The 20,802-nt window shown below is 50.5% G+C and overlaps 4 protein-coding genes across 4 annotated transcripts; 1 reads left to right on the top strand and 3 right to left on the bottom strand.

The window, feature by feature from the left end:
* Window positions 1-433: 433 nt before the first annotated feature.
* Window positions 434-1,425, bottom strand: N0V89_000680 (uncharacterized protein; the record flags this gene model as incomplete). The annotated part of the gene is made up of 2 exons (XM_056209500.1): window positions 434-1,251; window positions 1,305-1,425. 2 exons carry the CDS (start codon window positions 1,423-1,425, stop codon window positions 434-436), a joined length of 939 nt encoding a protein of 312 aa, XP_056076322.1.
* A 2,189-nt stretch (window positions 1,426-3,614) lies between these two features.
* On the bottom strand, window positions 3,615-8,237 carry N0V89_000679 (uncharacterized protein; the record flags this gene model as incomplete). The annotated part of the gene is made up of 5 exons (XM_056209499.1): window positions 3,615-4,418; window positions 4,478-6,242; window positions 6,396-6,695; window positions 6,746-7,973; window positions 8,030-8,237. The coding sequence occupies 5 exons, from the start codon at window positions 8,235-8,237 to the stop codon at window positions 3,615-3,617; spliced, it is 4,305 nt and encodes a 1,434-aa protein (XP_056076321.1).
* Window positions 8,238-8,667: 430 nt separating this feature from the next.
* On the bottom strand, window positions 8,668-11,506 carry OPT7_1 (OPT super; the record flags this gene model as incomplete). Its single annotated transcript, XM_056209498.1, has 7 exons — window positions 8,668-8,954; window positions 9,010-9,659; window positions 9,832-10,569; window positions 10,621-10,664; window positions 10,717-10,871; window positions 10,919-11,029; window positions 11,074-11,506. The coding sequence occupies 7 exons, from the start codon at window positions 11,504-11,506 to the stop codon at window positions 8,668-8,670; spliced, it is 2,418 nt and encodes an 805-aa protein (XP_056076320.1).
* A 2,165-nt stretch (window positions 11,507-13,671) lies between these two features.
* Window positions 13,672-20,026, top strand: SMC2 (Structural maintenance of chromosomes protein 2; the record flags this gene model as incomplete). Its single annotated transcript, XM_056209497.1, has 7 exons — window positions 13,672-13,698; window positions 13,746-13,786; window positions 13,839-13,959; window positions 14,016-17,098; window positions 17,147-17,378; window positions 17,953-18,073; window positions 18,261-20,026. The coding sequence occupies 7 exons, from the start codon at window positions 13,672-13,674 to the stop codon at window positions 20,024-20,026; spliced, it is 5,391 nt and encodes a 1,796-aa protein (XP_056076319.1).
* Window positions 20,027-20,802: the final 776 nt, after the last annotated feature.

The raw sequence follows: 20,802 nt of genomic DNA, 5'->3' as shown, positions 1-20,802 counted from the left end.
AGTGATGAACGGCGAATGTCCGGGCACAGTAGTAGGTCTAACCCGTGATGACCCCGAGTTTGGCAACGCCCGGGCCGAGCATATTCCAAGCTCCTACTCGGGAGGTACCCGCAGAGAAGCAATACTATTAAGATGAAGGAAGCAAGCTGTTTATATGGTGTGAATGCCACAGGATTTCGGAGTAGCCAATGAAGCTGAGCTCCTGATCAAATCACTCGATCTCTCCAAAGGAAAGCGGATGGGACAACGCCAGTATCTTCTTCTCCACCTTGGAACGCATGGCATCAAGATATGTGCTTGCCATTGGGCCCTATACCATTCCGCTTTACGCTATTCGGTCGTGACAGGTCCGCATGAGAGGCCTCAAGTGGATCCTGAGCGCATAGTAAGTTGATAGCTATTATTCACAGGAAGACACGCATCGATTACGTACCTAAACATGTGTCTGTTTAGTCTCCTGCCACTTGCGCAGCCACTTGCATTCTGTGCCATCGGGCGCGATATGCAACGGCTCACAGACCGCCCTCATCCAGAACGTCATTGAGCGCTCGCTGATATTGATCTTAGGGTCGTCGTACACATCCGTGAGCGCCTTGTAGAACGCCTCGCACTGGAGCTGCAGACCCAGCACACGCAAGCAGCGCAGAATACGCGTGATGCGGAGGTGGTTGTGGTCCATGCGAACACACCAATTCTTGGAGCGCTCCGCAAAGTCCGGTCCACGTATGACGTAAAACTCATGGCCTCCAAAAAAGGCTTCCAATGCCTCGAGCTCCTTTCTATTGGAGCGCGGTGCAGCAGAGTCGTTAGCATTGGCGGATGCGGCGGGCCTAGCATTGTCTTTGCGGTCCTCGGCTTGCTCTGTATTGGCGGTACAGTCAGTGGAATTAAGCGAGGATGTAATCGCCATTGACGGTGCCTGACCTGGAACAATGCAGGGTATTGCGTCTGACTCACCTTCGACCTCCGTAGCTTTTCCTTTTCCTTTCTCCGGCTCAGCCTGAGTCATGTGGGGTTTAGCCACTGTGACTTTCCCTAGTAATCTTTTTGAACCGTCCGTAGCCTCGAAGCCATAGAAATTCAAGATTGTAACGAAAACTTGAGACAAGGTCGTCTGTAGAACGACGCTCGAGCGGAAGGCTTCCAACGTCTCCTCATCGATGATTGGGGCGTTGTAGCTGAACATGGAGCCTTCTGGAAGAGGGAAGAGAATCTGGATGTAATCATGGCATCGCTCTAGCTTGTCATGTTCTGGTGTAGATTAGCACGTCACTCAAAACTTGACATGGTGAAGCTTTACTCACTCCACTTGAGCATTTGCTCACGCGTACGACCATGTGCATCTTTGCCGTTAACGTGAGGGTTATAGAAGTCGATGATAGACGGCTGATCGCCGGACCGGCCAGTAGCATTGCGTAGTGCCATGGCGGTAAAAGTAATCGGAAGCGATGTGAAGGTACAGCGAAGTAAGCCTGGCAGAGTGGCAGTTGAGCGAGTGGGCTGCGATCGAGAATTTGAGCGCTTAAAGTACAGATGAGCACGCGCACGCGCGATACCTGCTTGCTGGGCTCGAATCTCTCTCACTTTGGACCGTGGTAGGTATCAAAGCTGAGCAGATTACCACCTTCGCCGTTACCGTACCGAGCGAATGCAGTGGGCAACGGGAAACAAGTCGAGTGCCGCTGAATGGCTGGCAAGCTGCAAGGATGAGTCAATGCATGCACTCAAGCCATGGAGTGTCGTAAAGTGAGATTGCTGATACTGCTGCTGTTTGTATCTCCTGTGGTTGGTATACTGGAAAGGAAGACCCGCGGAGGGAAAGCGCAAGCTGTCACTAATCTAGATTGCGTTAGCCTTCTTTGGCGCCTACACTAGTGTAAACAATCTTGTGAGAAAGCCCCACGTCCAACAACACATCGATAGCTAGCTAGTGAGCAGGAGCATGGAACAACAAGTGAATGATCCATAGCACCTTGATGTTTGAAATATCGCACCCGCACGACACGGTCGAGTAGACGTAAGTAATAAATCCATCTACGACGTAGACACGTAACCACGCAGCTCCGGAACATCTTGAAAGCCAGTAAAGGACGGTTCGTGGCGGACATTGACAAGCTTGGATGTTTCGCGTGGACGCCTAGTCCTTGTGACAAGCCCTGGCTGGGTACTTGGCTCTTTTTCCAGACATTCGTCCTAAAAATCATGCTTAACGACATGCTAGATGAGGATGTGAACGGCAGCGAAGTAGGAGCGATGTAAGATTTGAATCTACACAAAGATATTGTGGAAATCAGCCAGTGGGACGACTGTGAAGCAATTTTTGTCACGGTCTGGGCCACGAGAAGCTTGACATTCGCATCCGGTAATTCCAGACCTCGCAACCTGAAAGGACGGTTGATATCCGAGTATCTATGTTACGCACGTAACATCTGAACAGCCTGCGTAGAGCCATTTTTTGCAAAGTCTCTATCTGAAGGAAATATCAAATCACGTTCTGGGAACCTCAAATCCAGTGGAAGTTACCTCTGAGGCTAAACGAAGTCTGTGACCTCAGTGGCAATCCAGTAGCTCCACCTTAGAAATTCAGAAACCATGGGATGCGCGAGCATTGGACTTTATTTGTTGCATAAGAGAAGCTCAGGCAGTCTCGGGAATAGTATACTCGCCCGTTCGCCATTCACTTCACCCGTGGGGAACCTCTTTTGCAACTACTCGTCTGGGGTTTGGACCTTGAGAGCTCCCTTTAGAGAGGGCTATTATGGCAGAGTTGTATGAGGTGAGACTTGTTCCCGTCGCCCCAACCCGTGTGGACTATCGGTCCCTTCAAAACGGTGCCATATTGCAAGTCCTACTCAGCTGTTGGAACCATGGGGCCAGACTATCCTGGTCAAGCTGCGCCGTACCATGATGTCCGATCCTCCACTATTGGGCCATTGTACGCAGCTTCAGCCGCGCTTTGGTATGTCATATGGATACTGGAGAACTGTGTGAATGACCTTCGCCAACGCGCCGTCGACTCCACTGGTCACATCGCTCTGCCTCATGGTGTCAAGCCTGCTTCTACGAAGCTCAACTCATTTAACCTCGTGGAACGCAGTGTTACATAAGGAAGCAAATGGCCTCGCTGCTGTAGCTGAGGTGCAAGTCACCATTATGAGCCGTTCTTCACCGCGTATTTTGAAAAGCAAATGCGGACAAGACAGTCATAACTATTGATGTTGAGACAAAATCTGCAGTAGCTAAAACTGCGATTGCTAATGAAAATAAACTTGACATGTCTCTGGCACTCAGCCTCGATCTCCACCAGTCCTATGGTGGCTTGCGATAGTTTGAATAGAGCATTTCTTGGATGAAGTTACATGCATATCGCGTTAGTCTAAAGTGTAAGTTTGAGGGGGGAAAATGAACTGTATAGTATCTGCATCAAGAATTATAGTATCAAGGTCTCTCAGTCGCTGTCATCAGTATCCCCGTCCCACTTGACCACCCTTCTGCTGCCATATCTATGCCTTCTCAACTTCGAGTCAGAATCAGATCCCTCACTCTGCGCAGGCCACTCATTGTCAGAATCTTCAAACAAACCTCTCTCCTTTCTCTTCTCGATCACAGCGCAGTCACTCTCTTAAAGGCTCCTCTCTCGCTGGATCAGCACCATTTCGGAGTAATAGCTCGCGCACCTGATCTCTAGCCCACGAAAACGCAGTCCCAACGCTGATATATCCCTTCCACTCCTCAGGCTCCACTTCTGAATCTGAAGAATCAGACTCTCCATAGTGTCGTGCTTCACGCCGCTTGTCCCGTTTCGACGGTAGTCGACCGTGCGCGTGATGCTCGATCGGTTTGTTTGGATCCGCACCGTACTTGAGCAGAAGTTCAACCACCTCGTAGTGTCCGCGCTCTGCAGCGACCGCTAGAGCTGTAAGAGGTGCATCGCATTGGTGGAATGTCCACTTGTTTCGCTCAATGAATGAAGAGCACTTGCGCTCTATCAAAGGCGGGATGTTGAGCTGGGCATCCGCGTCGGCACCAGCGGCCAAGAGAATCTCTACAAGTTCGCGATCACCTTGTGCTGCTGCTTGCATGAGGGGCGTCAATCCGTCTGTTGTTGCTACGTTGGGGTCTGCGCCGTACAAGAGAAGCAGCCGGGCGAGACTTGGGTTGGATTTGATTATATGAAGGGGAGTCCTGCCTTCTTGTGTCTTTGCATTGATTGGGGCGCCCTTTTTGAGCAAGAGCTCGACGAGAGCATACTGGCGTTGCTCGCGTGTCAGTCTCGGATCTATGATCTGCAAGTAGAGCGGGTCGTCGAGCTTTGCGTGTACACTTTGCAACATAAATTCGGAGAGCTTGTCATATGGCAGCAACTTATCTCCTGTATTGTCGTTGTGGGTTCGGTTTTTCGGTACCTCATATTCTGACTGCTTATTGTTAGCTAGTGCAAGATTATCGTTAAGCTGCATTTAATAAGGCGACATACATCGGAGCTATCATCCTTGAATCTCTTCTTGTACCAGTCACCCTTCTTCCAATTGTTGACTGAAAGTTTCAGCATTAGCACATCTGGAGATTCCTTTGATACCTTGAACTCCGGGTTCCCAACGGCAAGGAATGTGCAGCCTGAGTAGCGCCCGGTGCTCAATGCAATGCTAGAACCACCGTAGTCCTTCGATTGACTTCGGACTGCAACATGCAGCGCGGTAGTTCCGCAGTCCTTTACTCTATGCTTGTTGTACTTTGTTCTCTTTCGTGAAGGGGTCTTGAACGTAACATTTGCGCCGTATGCCATGACTATCGCGGCAGTAGTGTAGGCTTTGTGCATCAGTGCGATCAGGAGAGGCTTCCAACTCAAATCCTCTAAGTACATTGCCACGCTTCCGTTACTCTCGGGAAGACGGGTCTTCGTTGTCAGGCCATGTTTGTCAGGACTAGCCCCTGCCATGCAAAGCGCCCAGCACAACTTGGTGTTCCCTAGGCGAACAGCTGCAGCCAAAGGAAATTCTAGTGGAACCAATGCTCGAATCAGAGCATCGTCGTCCGAAAGTGCCCCAGTTTTCGTCAATGCTTCGAAGCTTTTGTTAAACCGATTGAACCCAGGATAGAGACTAGCTAGGTCCATGGCAAACACCTGGCGTACCCAATAATGCAACACCGTATGTCCAGCTGCGTCAGATGCGGAGCTATCAGCCCCAGCATCTAATATATGCTTCAGGGTTTTAGCCGAACGGCCAGTGAAGGAACCACAGAAGAAGTGCATCAAAGCAGTCCGCCCCCAGCGATCCGCTTGTTCGACATCTGCACCTGCCCTGATCAAGCCTTGGGTTGCTGTTTGAGAGCCTTGTACTGCAAGCATCAGGGGATACTTCCCGGTAGCATTCGTCCGGACCAAGGGAGACTGCGTAGGCAGCGCTCGACAGAGCGCTCGAAGTGTTAATGATATGCGAGACTTTCGACGTCTTTGCTGCTCTCGTAGTGGTAGGTCCTTAAATTCCGTCCTAGAGCTGACCGAGAATCGCTCATCCTTGAGAATATTCTCAGGACCACACAGAAACGCTTGAAGAGCGGTAAGTCCATTTGCGGTCTGTTTTGTTGGATCTGCACCCAACTCGATCAACGTGTCCACAGTATCATGCTCCCAAAGAGCGGAAACAACTTGCAGAGCGGTGATACCATCGTCCCGACATTTCCCGTCGATCGGAGCGCCAGCATTGACGAGGCGTCGGCAGAGAGAATGCTCCAGAAAACCGCCTACCTGCCATAGTTGCTGTGCGTAGTCTTTCGCATGATCCGATGATACTAGCCAGTCTGCCAAAACGCCAAATACTTCCGCATTTGGGTGGTCGAATGTAGCCCTCAAGAGGACGAAGAAAGCTGGTGGCCAGGCCTCGGTCCATCCCTGTTCCCGATATTTTCTAAGGTCTTCTCCAGTAGCACTGCACGATCCATGCCAAAGAATTCTTCGATACATAGTATGCTCAGGCACTTGATGAAGCCAGTCCATGTCTTTGGCCGTAGATAAGATTCCCTTTAGAGCATTCGGTGCCCCGACGCTGATGCAGGTCCATATCATCGTAGGTATGGGCGTATCAGCAGTGAGGAACGCACTTCGCTCGACTAGCCCAGATTCAACGCATTGTGCTGCTCTTGAAAAGCTCGTGTACTCATACTCGCCATAAGCCAAATGGAATCGGTCGATCAGATCGTAGCCATCTCCGACTGTCCAAATCGGGCCTTTGGTGTGGGGGCTATGTATTCGTGAGCGCAAATATATCAAGTGAGAACCGTTGACATACGTAGCCTTTGATAAGGCAAGGGAAGGATCATCGAGTAAGGCATGCATCGTGTGATCCATATCGAATAGTTTTGTCAAGCATCCCTCTCGAAGAACCGCCCCATACATCGCTGATAGCCGGTGATTCTTGTAGTCATCCTCCCAGACACTAGATATGAGTGACTCAGGTTTCGCGCGATTTGAACATAAGTAATCTGCAAGGACCAGAAACCACACCCAGAATGAAGTCTTGCTGACATCAAGGACTGGAGCATAGCGTGGACTCATTAGAGCAGCCAGAGCATTGTCGCCCCCCAGCATAGCATGCTCGTACCAGTTGAACGATGCATACTGGAGGACCGGTTTCTTCAGGAGCAATGCTTTTATGTCATGATCGAAGCCATTGCCAGCATTTAGACTGTCGAAGCTGTTGCATATTAAGCAAAATATCACGTATGAACTAGGACAATTACTCACACACTGAGGACCCACGATCTTGGTAAGTAGAAGCTGAACAGATCCGTGCATACAGTTAGCATGACAAGATTAGCATCCGCCTTGGTAATGCAACCTTTCCAAGTCTGTTGCTGATTCATGTTCGGCGCTGTATGTAATTCAGACATAGTTGGCGTTTTTGAATCATCTGACGGACCCGTACTAGTCGGGACCGGATCCGCCATGAGGTATTCTCGCGCTGTCTGATGGAAAAGATGGACCGAGCTCTTCACGAAAGTCACGAAAAGGCCGCATCGAGCTCGGACGAGGCGTTTGAATTCTTCATCGATCATTGGAATCTGTAGATCGTCATAGGAGCGTGGAGACCCGGAGGCCATGTCTCTTGGCTGTGTCAAAGCATAAATAACTTTGAGCTCTGAAATATTGAGCGTCTTTCTGGCAGCTATAATGACACAAAACAATCGGCGAGCGTGCTCTTTGTCGGGGGTCCTGTTAAGCATCTTATCGAACTGGTCGCCGAGTGTGTGTGGTATATCTGCGAGAATCGCGCGGATTATGTCTTCATCAGCACCCTCTTGCATCAAGTCGTGTGAATCTAGAAGTTCGAAAGCCATCCGAACGGCGAGGAAAGATCTTGTCTGCTGGTTTTGACTTGAGATAGTTTGGACCAGAATGTTCAGCGTGTTCTGTGTTAGCCGGTGCTTCTTGGCTAGTTCTTCTGCTTTGATGCGTATAATCGCCTGAATGTCCGACTGGAGTTTTGCATCTTCGCCTGCCAGATGCCGGATAGTGTCAGATGCGATCAGATGTATATAAGAACGGTTTTCGTCCTGGTAGGGACGCGAAGTCACCACGAACTTCAGCTCAGTGGAGGTGGTTTTGACTCCTGATTCGAACGCGACCGCCATATCAGACACTAGCTGTCTTCTGCCAGCTGGTGCGCACTCATCGACCGCATCTAAAATGCAAATTAATCCCCGGTGTGTCTCGGTAGCAGCCGCTAGGAGGATGTTCCACAGATCTTTGGTCCGATATCGTATTCCATAGCCGTATTGTTTGTACAAGTCCCTGGCGTGTCTGATCAGGCCGCGCTCTTGCACGAACAGCTGGTTGATCATTGAACTGAGCGCGTCTTCATAGCTCCGGAGCTGATCATCATCGTCTTTGAAGAAGAAGTACGCCACAACAGGCCGATCGTCAGATGCTTGCAGACGATCTACGAAAGTCCTCATGACGGTAGATTTGCCTCCTATCTGTGTTTAGCGGGTTCCGAAAACTCATCGTCTTCGCATTGTTATGACATACCGCCTGCCTCAGCAGTTACGAGTAGCAGCTGTAGCCCGTGGGTATCTCGGAAGGCTTCGTACTCTGGATGATGGAAGAACCACTGTCCAGTATCAGAAGCGCACCTAATATTCCTGTCCTTCTGAAACACGGGGTCAGTGTCAAGCCTGAAGGCGTTCACGATGTCGTTGTCTGCTTTTGCATCTTCCCCGTTCTTGTCGGAAGCCATCCAGTTTATGTTTGATCAATGGCAGCGAACCGAATGATTGAAGGTAGTAAATGTTACGCTTTATCGAATAGTAAGTTAAGTAAATTAAGAAACCCCCGGGGACAGGACGGCACGACTGCACTATAATGTAGGAATCTAAAGAGTGGCTCGCGTATGTCAGCGGAGGGCTGTGCCTTGGTGCAAGTCAAGGCAACAGTGCAGGACAAGTGCAAAATTGTGTGCAATTTAAATGCGCATATCGCACGATTTGATGTTCATGTGCATTATGCGGGCTGAAAGAAGGTCCGAATCTCCAAATAATCGATCTGTTGCCACCTTTAAGCTCTACCACAGATCGAATCCTTTCCCGAGATAGCTGCGCTAATCAGTATGACAATACTGCACTTCTGTTGGTGGCTCCGTACCGAACTTTCGGCTTCCGACTGTGCCCCTACTCCAGAGCGAAGCACCTCTCGACGCTGGTTTCGTTATTGCCCCACCAATAAGGCATGTTGATGACCTTTCCACTGCTGAAAATGACGAAGATAAGCAGCATCGCAATATTAAAACCTGCATCAAAGGCGGCGGCTAAAAGATAGTTGTAGCGTTTCCAGGTCTGGAACCGGTGACGATAAAACCAATACATGCAGACGTAGCCGACAATGAAGCGTGAAATGTAACCGGTCGAGAGATTGCCATAGAACTGGGACATTCCAGTTCCGAAAATTGTAACGTTCCCTGCTAACGTTAACAGGCTGTATCTGATTTAGGCGCAACACTGGTGGGAGCTTACAGAGATGGAACTTGAGCTTCGACTTTGGGAAAGCTTTGTGCAGCGCAAATAGCAGGAACGGGGTTAGAGCACCATACAAGAAGGCGTATGGTAGAATACTGTACATGTGCTGTGAAAATAGTCGTTTGGGACCTACTAGCACATATTGAACGCCTAACGTGTTATAATTAGAGAGAGACTGACCAGTCCATTGGTGCAAGGGGTCAATCTTATCGCCTAGCAGGAAGTCGCGCTTTGTCTTTAATATCCACTGGATGATGCCGTAGTTTATTGGAACGCCTAGGAACTCGCCGAAGATCTGACTAAGGAAGATTGCGCGCGGCGGTACGTGCATGTAGTGCCCGATCTTTTGGTCTTGCAGCATATACTGAGCGCGATACCAGATGTCGCCGGCGATAGATCCATATGCTGTAGCTCCAGCAGGGTGCTTGTTGCCATTCGTGGCGTGTACCATGTAGCCGTATAGGAGCTCATTGAATGAGCCGATGGGCACTTGAAAACTGGAGAAGGAATAGAGCCAAGCGAACGGAATGATCATAGTCCCAGAGGTAAATATGGCAACGAAGAAGGTCCAAACAGGAATGAAGAAGTACCCACACCCTATTATTGTGGTAATGGTGACGAAGGAGGCAACGAACAAAGCGATATACCTAAAGGTGAGGGAACAAAGTCAGTGTAATATTCACAAATTAGGGAAGTGGGTGAAGTAGGTGTTCTGGCCCGCTGCTAATGTCTGACGCTCTCAGACTTAGAGGTGTAAAGCTCGGAGTCTTAGACAATCGCCCAGCATGAACACCCACTTTGTACCCCGGAATTGCGTACCACCAAAGTGGAACTTCTCTATAGGACCGCATGAGTATGTTCAGGCGGTCAGAGTAGAAGTCGTTCACGCTACGTTTTCCTCTGTCTTTGGCTCGTTTCCGAAGCAACTGGACCGTCTCTTTGATCTTAGGATATCCGAACAATGCCATCCATGTCAAGGCACTAACGTAGGAGGAGTAATCGAAGAACATACTCCATAGCTGCTGTGTCCCGACATAGATCGGCCCATGTTCTTGATACGCGGTCTCGTTGAATTTTAGGTCCGGGGTAATCAGAGCCGTCACAGGATATCGCGTTCCATTCTCGAGGAACAGCCGATTTGACATGAGCTGATCATTCTGCCAGTTGCTGAGGTTACCCCACTTGGCCGCTGGTATTAAAATCCAGCAGTTGAAGATGAAAGCGACCGTCAATACCACGGTCGTCCAATAAGGAACAATCATGGGGCTAATCAGCGTTTGATTGCTGATGTTCGCCCAGTCCAAAGTAAGATTCAGAAAGCCCATGCCACCTATGCCGGCACCGATGAAGTTAGCCACAACATTTCGCGGAGCTACCCAACACAGGAAGGACAGCGATGAGAGCATAGGAAAAGCGTATTCTGGTAAGAATTCCCATAGTGTCATGAAGACAAAAGCGCCGAAGAACACATACTTCTGCTTTCGAGCAATCCACGAATCTCGTACGGATTTGTGGAGAGTTTCGAAGACAGCAGTTTGCATCAAAGAGTAAGGCCAGCTGACAGAACGTTAGTGTGAGAGGAAGAGCACTTTGTCCATTTGTACCTACACGTATATGGGGTCGTAGAGGAGAAACTGTCGAGCCAATGCAGCCTAAGATGGTCAACCACAGGAAAGGTGTTATTTGGTCGTACACGCGACTCACCATAGCGTAACCAATGTACACAATAGCCCACATAAAAAAGATGCATGCCACCGCCGGAATGTTGGTGTCATAGTACAGCTGAGCTAACGAGATACTGGACCATGCCGCATTCGAGGTTGCCCCAGAAGCGGCAGTAACCGTGACAAGGACGTTTTCTGCGCGGGTCAGTGCCGACTAATTGCGTCTTAACACTAGACTGTACCTTTTGCGCTCCAAGGACCGGGGTTCAAGCTGAAGCCCCACTTCGTCAATGGAACCCGGACAGTCTTCTTAGGCAGGATGTCCGCAAGCCAGTGTCCGACATAATGTGAGGCTATCTTTGTGAGAGCAAAACAATGTAAATGGTATGGAACCTACCGATCTGCACGAAGAGCACTGGATACGCGGAGGCCGTGGTTCTAAAAATTCCCATTTGAAAGAGGACGGCACCAGGCGGCACAAAGAGGAAGCATAGAAGGAAGTAGCGAAAGGTAATGGTTGGTGCATTCGAGTCGTCTTCGAGACTGACGATGGACCGTACGATCTTGGGCAGCTCTCGAAGGTCCTCGGGTAGATCAGCCTCATCCTCAGCGTCAACATCGATGACTGGCGTTTCCCCAGAAGTGTCGACCTCGTAGGGCGGCTTCTCAGGATCGTGTGATTTTCCGAGTTCGGCCATGGCAGGTTTACCTTTCTCGTCGCCCACTGGCTCTGAAGCGTTACTGGTCTCGGTAGCGGTTGTGTTGGCGCGTTGAGGGGCGACGTCGTCCTCGCTCGGGCGTCCCCTCAAACGGTTCAGTAGAGATACCATAATGCGTGCTCGGGCACGAACCCGCGTAGTGAGTTCTGAACAGAGGGTAGCTTCCCGAAGCCAGCGTAGCTTGGGTTGATGCCCAACGACATCACATCGCAACGATGCATAACCGCATTTAAACACTTCGGATTCAAAGTGCGACATACACCGATCGAATTGCGCAAATCAGAGATAGGGTAATGATACTTGTGATTGGCGGCCGGTTAAATCCAGCTTCCTGTTCGGTAGTCGTTCGGACCACCCCCGCTAGGTAATTCATCGTCGCCCAAGCTCAGAATTGGTGTGACAAGCATCTGGTGGCGAGTTTCGGTTGGAAGCTTAGGATGCTTAGGCAAGATCGGGCCCGTGAGCTGACAGTCAATGGTTCAAGGGGAAAGGGAATTTCTCCAAGCAGCGTCTTCAAGAAACGAGGACTCCCAGAGGTCACATCCTCTGTGACGGACTGGACTTGGTAGGACAATGCGCAATGTGCAGCAGGATAGTCTGTTCCGGATGTCATCGACCCAATCGACCATGGGATCAATGTAGGATCAGCTGTTCAGCCTGCACAATGCAAACATGAAGGGTTGTCTACAAATTGCACTGGTGGGCCGCGTAACTAAGCCGCATGCGGGGGCACAGTCGTCGCACTAGGCCCACAAACGGGTAGACGCCCCACTAGTTGCACATCATCCACGCCTCACACACTAAAGTTGTATACAGACTTCAACAGCTTTCCTTATCTTGCGAATATACACTACAGAGACCCAGACAGCTTGACACCATCTTACATGTATTATTGTTTGTTTTCATAAGGTTTGCGGCCACCCATGGAAGATACATAGAAAAGCGGGGACTGGTACTGTCCAAGTGGAGACTTATTACTATCCAACAGGCTCCATTGGACACGCAACAATGGTTAACAGTTTTCCATCCCCATGTTACCTCTACTAGATTAGCGAGTTATATCCATACTAACAGTAATAAGCTTTTTTTCGCGCGATGTTCATCCATGGATGATGGCCGCAAGACTTGTGAAAAGCACCGATACCCCATCATCTGTTCGTTCTCACCACTCCTGTACCGTACGTCATATCTCTTGCCTGGCGCAGAATCTTTCTATGCCAATCTTCTCATCAAGCTCACGTGGCTGTTTAACTGCGATGAAAAGACTTTTCCTCGAAAGACATGAGACAACACAATTTCTTCGAGCAAGCTCAGTCAGGCGTGGTCAAGTTGATGGAACATCTGGACGGTATCAGCCCAAATATACCGAATTAAAAGTAACACATTATCTTGGCGGCCCCAAGAACGATTGAGTCCTTTTCTGGTAAGTTTTGGGGCAGGTTTTTCGTACAGGGCGGAAAAGCCAAATCGTAATCGAGGCGTTGGCCTTCGTCTAAGTGCGTAACTTGATGTGGTCAACGGTCGTGAAACCCGACGATGAGTTTTGAGACAGTCAAGTCAATCCGAGCAATGCCACTGGGGAAGGCGAGGGAAGCGATGCGATGGAAATACGCTCATTGGAGCTTCACAGCAACAATGGCAAGTATGACAATTTGTAAGACAGCAGAGTGGAAGAACAAGCGTGAGGTCTGTGCGAGACGGAAGGGTCGGATGATTCGAGCAAAAGTTGAGGTGGATGTCAGTCAAGGTTGTGGTATAGATTACATGCACGGTTTAGCAACTGGGAGGACTGCTTGCAAACGGCGAGCTACCATAGGAACCCATCATGACAAGTCTTGTCCGAGCCGCGTTCGTGGTCGCACGATTTGCGACGGCAAATACTGTCCTGGTCTCTTCTAGCGTGGTTGCTCCTTTAAGGACGGAATCGACGACAGTGGCACAACTGAGGCTACCTTGATACGCGACCCGAGTCGAGGCGATTAGATACCTACATGTATGGTACGTTTACGCCACCATGTCGCAGAACATGTCATCTCTCAGTTAGCGTCGGAATCGTCTAGTGCTCTGCAGTGTGTGGGCGTTGGAATTGACGTGCTATCAGGTCTTCGGGGTCAAATTCGTTCAATTATTATAAAGACGCGTGTGTGCAGGTGCCCAGGTGGATCCATGCGCACGTGATTTGGCGTCGCCAAGATTGTGTGCCCGAAAAGGAAAGCGCGCAACAACAAACAAACAGCCCACCTACATCCGCCTAAACAACAGCACATGCCACCACCATGAAGATCGTGGAGCTGGTGATAGACGTGCGTATGCCTCGATACTCAAGCGGCCACTACTAAACCGCTTCCAGGGCTACAAGTCGTACGCGGTCCGTACCGTTATCAAGGATTGGTATTGGAGGGCCAACCCAAACGCGAAGCTGGCAAGCGCTCACAGCAAGCAGGGACAGCAGTTTCAACGCCATTACCGGGCTGAATGGCTCCGGAAAGTCCAACATACTCGATTCAATATGTTTCGTGCTTGGCCTCACGAACCTGACCTCTGTGCGAGCGTCAAATCTCCAGGTGCGGGACGAGCACGCGCGGTCAGAGATGAGTGGTATGCTGACGGTCGCATGCAGGACCTTATATACAAGCGTGGACAGGCCGGTGTCACGAAAGCGAGCGTTACAATCGTATTCGACAACCGTGATAAAGCGAACAGCCCCGTCAGTTTCGAGACTCACGACAGAATCTCAGTAACGAGGACAATTGTAATTGGCGGGACTAGCAAATATCTTGTCAACGGAATGCGCGCGCAGCAACAACAGGTTCACAACCTATTTCAATCTGTCCAGCTCAACATCAACAACCCCAACTTCCTGATTCAACAGGGATACATTACAAAAGTGTTGAGCATGAAACCGAAGGAGATACTGTCGCTCTTGGAGGAGGCCGCCGGAACACGAATGTACGACGACAGACGAGATAAGGCGCTCAGAACCCTGACGAAAAAGGAACTGAAAGTTCAGGAGCTCAACGGACTCCTGAACGACGAGATTGGACCTAAGCTCGACAAACTGCGCCAGGAGAAGCGCGCCTTTCTAGACTTCCAACAGACACAAGGCGACCTCGAACGATTGACGCGCCTTGTCGTCGCTCATGACTACTTAAGATACAAGGAGAGGCTGCGTCAGTCTGTAGACGATCTTGAAGCGAAGAAGCAGCGCGCAGACTTTCTGGATCAATCGGCCGCGCGGATGAAGGGGGAGATCGAATACATCCAGGAGGACATCAAGAAAGTGAAAGCGACGCGCGAAAAGGAACTCCGCAAAGGTGGACAATTTCAAGCACTGGATGAGGAGGTCAAGAACCATTCTCACGAACTGGTGCGGTTAACAACTGTCCTCGATCTCAAGAAATCCGGCATATCGGAGGAAGTCGATCGCATGCGGACCATCGAGGAGAGTGTCAAAGACCTGGAGAGACAACTGCAGGAAAAGGCCAAGGCCCACGAGAAGCTGGAGCAGAAGTACAGCGCGGCCCATGAGGAGTTGACGAAGCAGACCGCGGATGTCAGCGAGAAAGAAGAGCTACTGCAAACGCTCCAAACTGGTGTGGCGTCAAAAGAAGGCCAAGAGAGCGGGTACCAAGGCAAGCTTCAAGAAGCCAGAAACAGAGAAAGCGCAGCTGCAACCGAACAAGAACAAAGCAAGCTTAAGATTGCGCACCTAGAGAAGCAAATCAAGGAGGACGAGCCGAAAGCTAAAAAGGCTAAAGAGCAAAACTCCGGGTTGCTGAAGGAGTTAGAAGCTCAAAAAATTCAAGCTCAAAAGTTGGAAGCGGAGCTGTCGAGATTGGGCTTCGTCCCTGGCCAGGAAGCAGGACTCTACCAGCAGGAATCGCATCTGCATGCACGAATACAGGAATTGCGACGTGAAGCTGATGCTCTGAAGAGGAAGGTCGCCAATATAGACTTCAGCTACGACAATCCCTCACCAAATTTTGATCGATCACGCGTCAAGGGCTTGGTCGCGCAGCTTTTTACGCTCAATGAGAACCACACCCGTGCTGGAACTGCTCTGGAAATCTGCGCTGGTGGCCGGCTTTACAATGTGGTCGTCGACACAGCAGAGACAAGCAAACAATTGATCCAGAATGGCAGGCTCAAGAAGCGCTACACAATTATACCACTGAACAAGGTAAAGGCTTTCAAGGCCTCTGCCGAGAAGATTGGTGTTGCTCAGCATGAAGCCCCTGGCAAAGCCAACTTGGCCTTGTCTCTGATAGGTTATGACGATGAGGTTTCCGTGGCCATGGAATTTGTTTTCGGGAACACGTTTATTTGTGAAGATGCTGCAACAGCTAAGGTCGTCGCTTTCGGTAGCTCGCGGACCAGGAGCGTTACTTTGGAAGGCGACGTGTACGACCCTCAGGGAACGCTATCCGGAGGGAGCGCACCTCAGTCGAGCGGCGTTCTGGTGACTTTGCAGAAGTTCAACCAGATCACTAGTGAACTCAAAGCCCAGGAGCAGCAACTTGCTGAACTCCAAGCGACTATGGCCAGGGGAAAGGAGAAGCTTGATGGCGCCAAGCGATTGAAGCAGGAGCTCGATCTCAAGACGCATGCAATTCAGCTTACAGAAAACCAGATTAGTGGGAACTCATCTTCATCGATCATCCAGGCTGTTGAAGAGATGAAGCAATCCATTGTCCAGCTTAAAGAAAGCATTAAAGCCGCCAAGTCTAAGCAAGACGAAGCCTCAAAAGACATCAGGCGGATCGACAAAGACATGAAGGAATTCAACAGCAACAAAGGCAGCAAGCTCGCGGAGTTGCAATCTTCGCTCGACAAACTCAAAAAGGCTTTGGTCAAGAACAGCGCTTCTCTCAAGCCGCTTCAAGCCGAGACTCGAGAAGCCAAGGTTGTAGTTGATCACGTTGCGGGAGACCTTGCAGCGGCAAAGGAGCAGTTGGAGGAGGCCCAAACGACATTAAGCAACTCGCAAGAGGAGATTGATGCTCTTGTTGCAGAGCAAGCTAGAGTACAACACGACCATGACGTAGCCCAAGCCAACCTTGCGGACGAACAAAAGAAGCTTACAAGCTTCGATGACGAACTGCGAGCACTAGAGGAAGCGATCAAGATCAAGAATGCGTCGATCACGGAGGCAGACCTGGAGAAGAAGAAGCTGGGTCACGATATCGAGCGCTTCGATAAGGAACGCGACGAGGCGACGGGCAGGGTTCAAGCGCTCGAAAAAGAGCACGACTGGATTGAGAAGGAAAGCGAGCTGTTTGGACGGTCCGGCACCGTATATGATTTCAGAGGGCAGAACATGTCCGACTGCAAGAACCGACGGAAGACAATGGATGAGCGATTGCGTGGTATGAAGAACAAGATCAATCCCAAGGTCATGGCGATGATCGATAGCGTCGAGAAGAAGGAAGTGAGCTTGAAAAAGAACATGTCCATCGTCATCAAGGACAAGCAGAAGATCGAGGAGACGATAAAGAAGCTAGACAGGTACAAGCATGATAAACTCGAGGAGACGTGGGCTAAGGTCAACGGCTACTTCGGTAACATCTTCAACGACCTTTTGCCGGGTGCCTTCGCCAAGCTGGACCCGTTGGAAGGGAAGTCTGTTTCAGAGGGTCTCGATATCAAGGTCATGCTGGGCAAAGTTTGGAAGCAGTCTTTGACCGAGTTGAGTGGTGGTCAACGGTAAGTCCGTCATGCATCAGGGAAATGTAGTGATCTAACATGTGATAGTTCCTTGGCAGCACTCGCGCTCATCCTGGCGCTACTTCAATATAAGCCAGCGCCCATGTACATCCTAGATGAGGTCGACTCGGCATTGGATCCGTCGCATACACAGAACATTGGTCGTATTATCAAAGAGCGCTTCACAGGCTCACAATTCATCATCGTCAGTCTCAAGGACGGCATGTTTGACAATGCGAACCGCCTGTTCCGCACAAGATTTGTTGACGGTACGAGTACTGTCATGATTATCCCAACTAACACGTCCGCTACGCATAGGTAGCGAAGCTGTATCATGATTATATCACGAATGAATGATTGGGGCACTTCTCGGATGTATGTGGCTTGGGTTTGGTATCAGGCTTGGGTGCCGGGGTTGCATTACGCGGCGTTGAGATTTATCTTTTGTATGTCGGACTTGATCAGTCTGCTTCGCGGTTTTTGGAAGGTGGGCTGTCCGTTCTAGAACATATCATGCATGGCTCCTTCCTCTTTGGGGCCGTGGCCGCTCACAGCTTCCCTGAACTTTAGCGCAATCTCTTCATTTGACTTGCAGAACGGCCGTGTCCTGTCTTGTTGGCGGTGCATCCGCATCCGTATTACCATCGCCGTTTTCCTATGACAATCCTTCCTCCACCCGTCTCTCGTCCCTTCATCGTACCAAATCGAGCGGAAACAAGCGCCTGCAGCGTATTGCGGTAACATCTCGCCTACAGACGTGCATGTCGGCGAGTTCGTCTGCAAACTGCGCAGAGGTTGAGTCCAGTCGCCCTGGCGTTTTCAAACATCTCGTGGTACCACAAACAGACGCACAGTCCCTCGATGACAATGACATCCGTCGGGCAGCTACACCAAGGCAGGGCATCACTAGACACTACACATCGTTGAAAGAGCATGCGGATGCTTTACACAATACGGCGTTGACACCTGGTGGTGGTAAGTTGATGCAGGGCTCATCGATATGCGCTTAACAAGCTGATTACGCTATGACAAGGTTCATCACCGCGAGTTGAGGATAGGCGGGAAGGGTTTGCTTGGGAAGTAGGACATGTCGAAGAGCCACACAAGCCCCCCTCATGTCCTCGCTCGCCGCCCACGCCTCGTACTCCACCAACACTCGAAGAACTCTCTAAAACGGATTCCAAGGCCGGCGTTTGGGAGGATGGCTGGCCGAGAGGTTCCAAGATGGAACCTCTGTCCCGGACTTCTACGAAAGACCTCTCTGGATCTTCATCACTCCCTACTCCATCACGGACAGATACCAACAGATCTTCGATTAGCGAATTGGCGAGAGGCATGATAAGACATGTCCCAGATATGCGCATGTTCCATCCAGCGGAGAAGAAAGGCGAGTCGGAAGGTCAGCTGGACTTGACGAAAACGAATCCCACGGTTCATCGATTGCCCGAGAGCACGTCGGACAGAGTGGAGATGCCAGCTCCGAAGCCCATCTTGCCAGCAAAAATGACACTCAAGGATCGCAGGCAATTGGCGCAGAAGGAAGTTATGCAACTCAACTTCAAGCTACCTAATCTTCCACCCCGAAGTCGCATGCGAGTTGCTGAATCCTCGAGCTTGATACCTTCTCGACCTCGCAGTCCCAAAACGCCTTGGATTGAAGATAAGCCTCTAAAGTGGAATAGCCAAGGTCCGAAGACAGCACCTGTTATAATCACCGAAGGCGATGAGCCAATATTGTCCACCAAGAGCAATCCCAACACCCCCTTACAAACACCTCGGTTGGGAACCCCCACAATCAAAGCTCCTAAGGGACTTATACTTAGTCGGATCCGGTGGGGCAATCCCAAAAAAGCGACGAGGTCGAGCGATGAAGAGCCCGGGAACTCGCATGAGTCCAGTAGCCGACCATTTCTGGGTGACAACACACGACTCGAACAGGTGCTGAAGGAGGCCGGGACACGTTCACGCTCTCATCGATTTCGTTGGGGTTCGTCTAATGACTTAAGCGCAACTCCACGATCCGAACGAGCACAATCGCCCTTTGCATTCTCGCGTTTCCTGAAGCTCAAGCGACCAGAACGACAATCAATGGCGGCAAATTCTTCTACAAGACGAGACAAATCGCACGGGCGCCGCAAACAATCAGTGGTAATCCCTGACTTGAGGGTCATAGAGAAGATGCCAGTACCGCCGTCATTCGTACCTCCAGGACTCCACCGTGTTCCAACACCGCCAATGTTCGATGCGAACGGTGAGGTCAAGGGCAAACTCGCCGATTTCTTTTTTGACCACCAAGGTGTACACACGCACAAATCTCCGGCTTCGCCAGGTGGTGTTTGGGACTCGGACGCACTACTTATGTCACAGCTTACCGACCTCCAGCAAAACAATTCGCCATCCGAAGACTCTCCCCGAGATCCTATGTCTGACTCACAGGTTGAACCCTCTAACCATCCTCCTTTTCCTACTATACCAACACCCACTGGTGAAACATGCACCCCGGTCACGCCTCCACACTATCTCACAGATGTGAACTGGGGCCGTGCGGGCACCGACCTGATGAGTTCCAAAAACCCTGCAACGTGCGGCGTGGAGGAGTTAGCCAAGCTGGAGTGGCTCATTCCGGAACATCTGCCAACTAGCCCACTGTGTCCGCTGCACGCGAAGTATAGAGGACCTAGCAAGGGTCTATGCGTACTCCATAGTAAGAGGATGAGTTTATCAGAGCCTCAAATAAGGAGGCAGAGTGGGCAAAGAGGCGGAATAGAAAGCAAAAATAGGGGCCAAAGGAGAGGAAGCCATGCGTCGTTGCGAAGGCAGAGCTCGGCATTGGATGGAGGTGAAGATGCTGACGAGGCGGCAGAGGTCTCGCTCACCACTATAAGTGCGAAGCTGCGTGCAAGTAGGTTGTGGTGTCGTAAGCCTTAAGCAGAGCCTCGGCGGAGCCGGCTATGCAATTACGACGGTGCGACTGATGAATTGATACCCTCAAGCATGTTCCGTCCTGACTACAACGCGTGAGTGGGCTGAGCGTCGCTAAATGTTTCCCCGCAACTCGCTAATGATTCACCACCCGGTTCGGCATCACTTTTCCGCCACTACACCATTTATCCTCCCCGCCTCCGCATTTTCCACGACGGCATCTAGCCATTCTCGATCTGGCCTTCTTCACAGACTCGGAGTAAGATGCCCCACGAGTCAGCAACGCGACGCAAAGTTCCGGAATGCGGGGGTGACAGGCAGCTCCACTTCCGGAGACAATGATGCATCGTATTATATGTTACATACTCCAGCTGAACGTGCATGTGGTTTTGGGGCATAATTTACCTTATCGCGAGTGACTCTCATTGCTACCCCCCCCTTTCCTTCCCATTTAAGAATAGCCTTCGGAAACTTCTCTCAGAAACCAATGGTAGCGTCTTGGGCCCATGCTGCTCGTTACTCAGGACGCACTGTGCCACAAAGCGACATGTTGACGGGCGCAAGGCGTTGACTCGTAAGCGAACGTGTCCACAAGTCGAGATGTCATGATTGGATCTGAACAAAGTCTGACTGTGATTGTTGAAAGCCCGAGTCGAATGCGAATATCTAGTGATCCAGTCCACACGCTCCTCAAGAGACCTGAACTTCTGCGTCACGACTACCTGCTCGTGCTTTCAGTTTACTTTACATGGTGGCTGCCTTGTAGGAACCTATACCTGACT

This window comes from Didymosphaeria variabile (genome assembly GCF_027946475.1).
Source record: "Didymosphaeria variabile strain IMI 356815 chromosome Unknown scaffold_1, whole genome shotgun sequence".
NCBI lineage: Eukaryota > Fungi > Ascomycota > Dothideomycetes > Pleosporales > Didymosphaeriaceae > Didymosphaeria > Didymosphaeria variabile.
The sequence above is the reverse complement of the archived record's forward strand: the minus strand, read 5'-3'. Positions and strand labels throughout refer to the sequence as shown.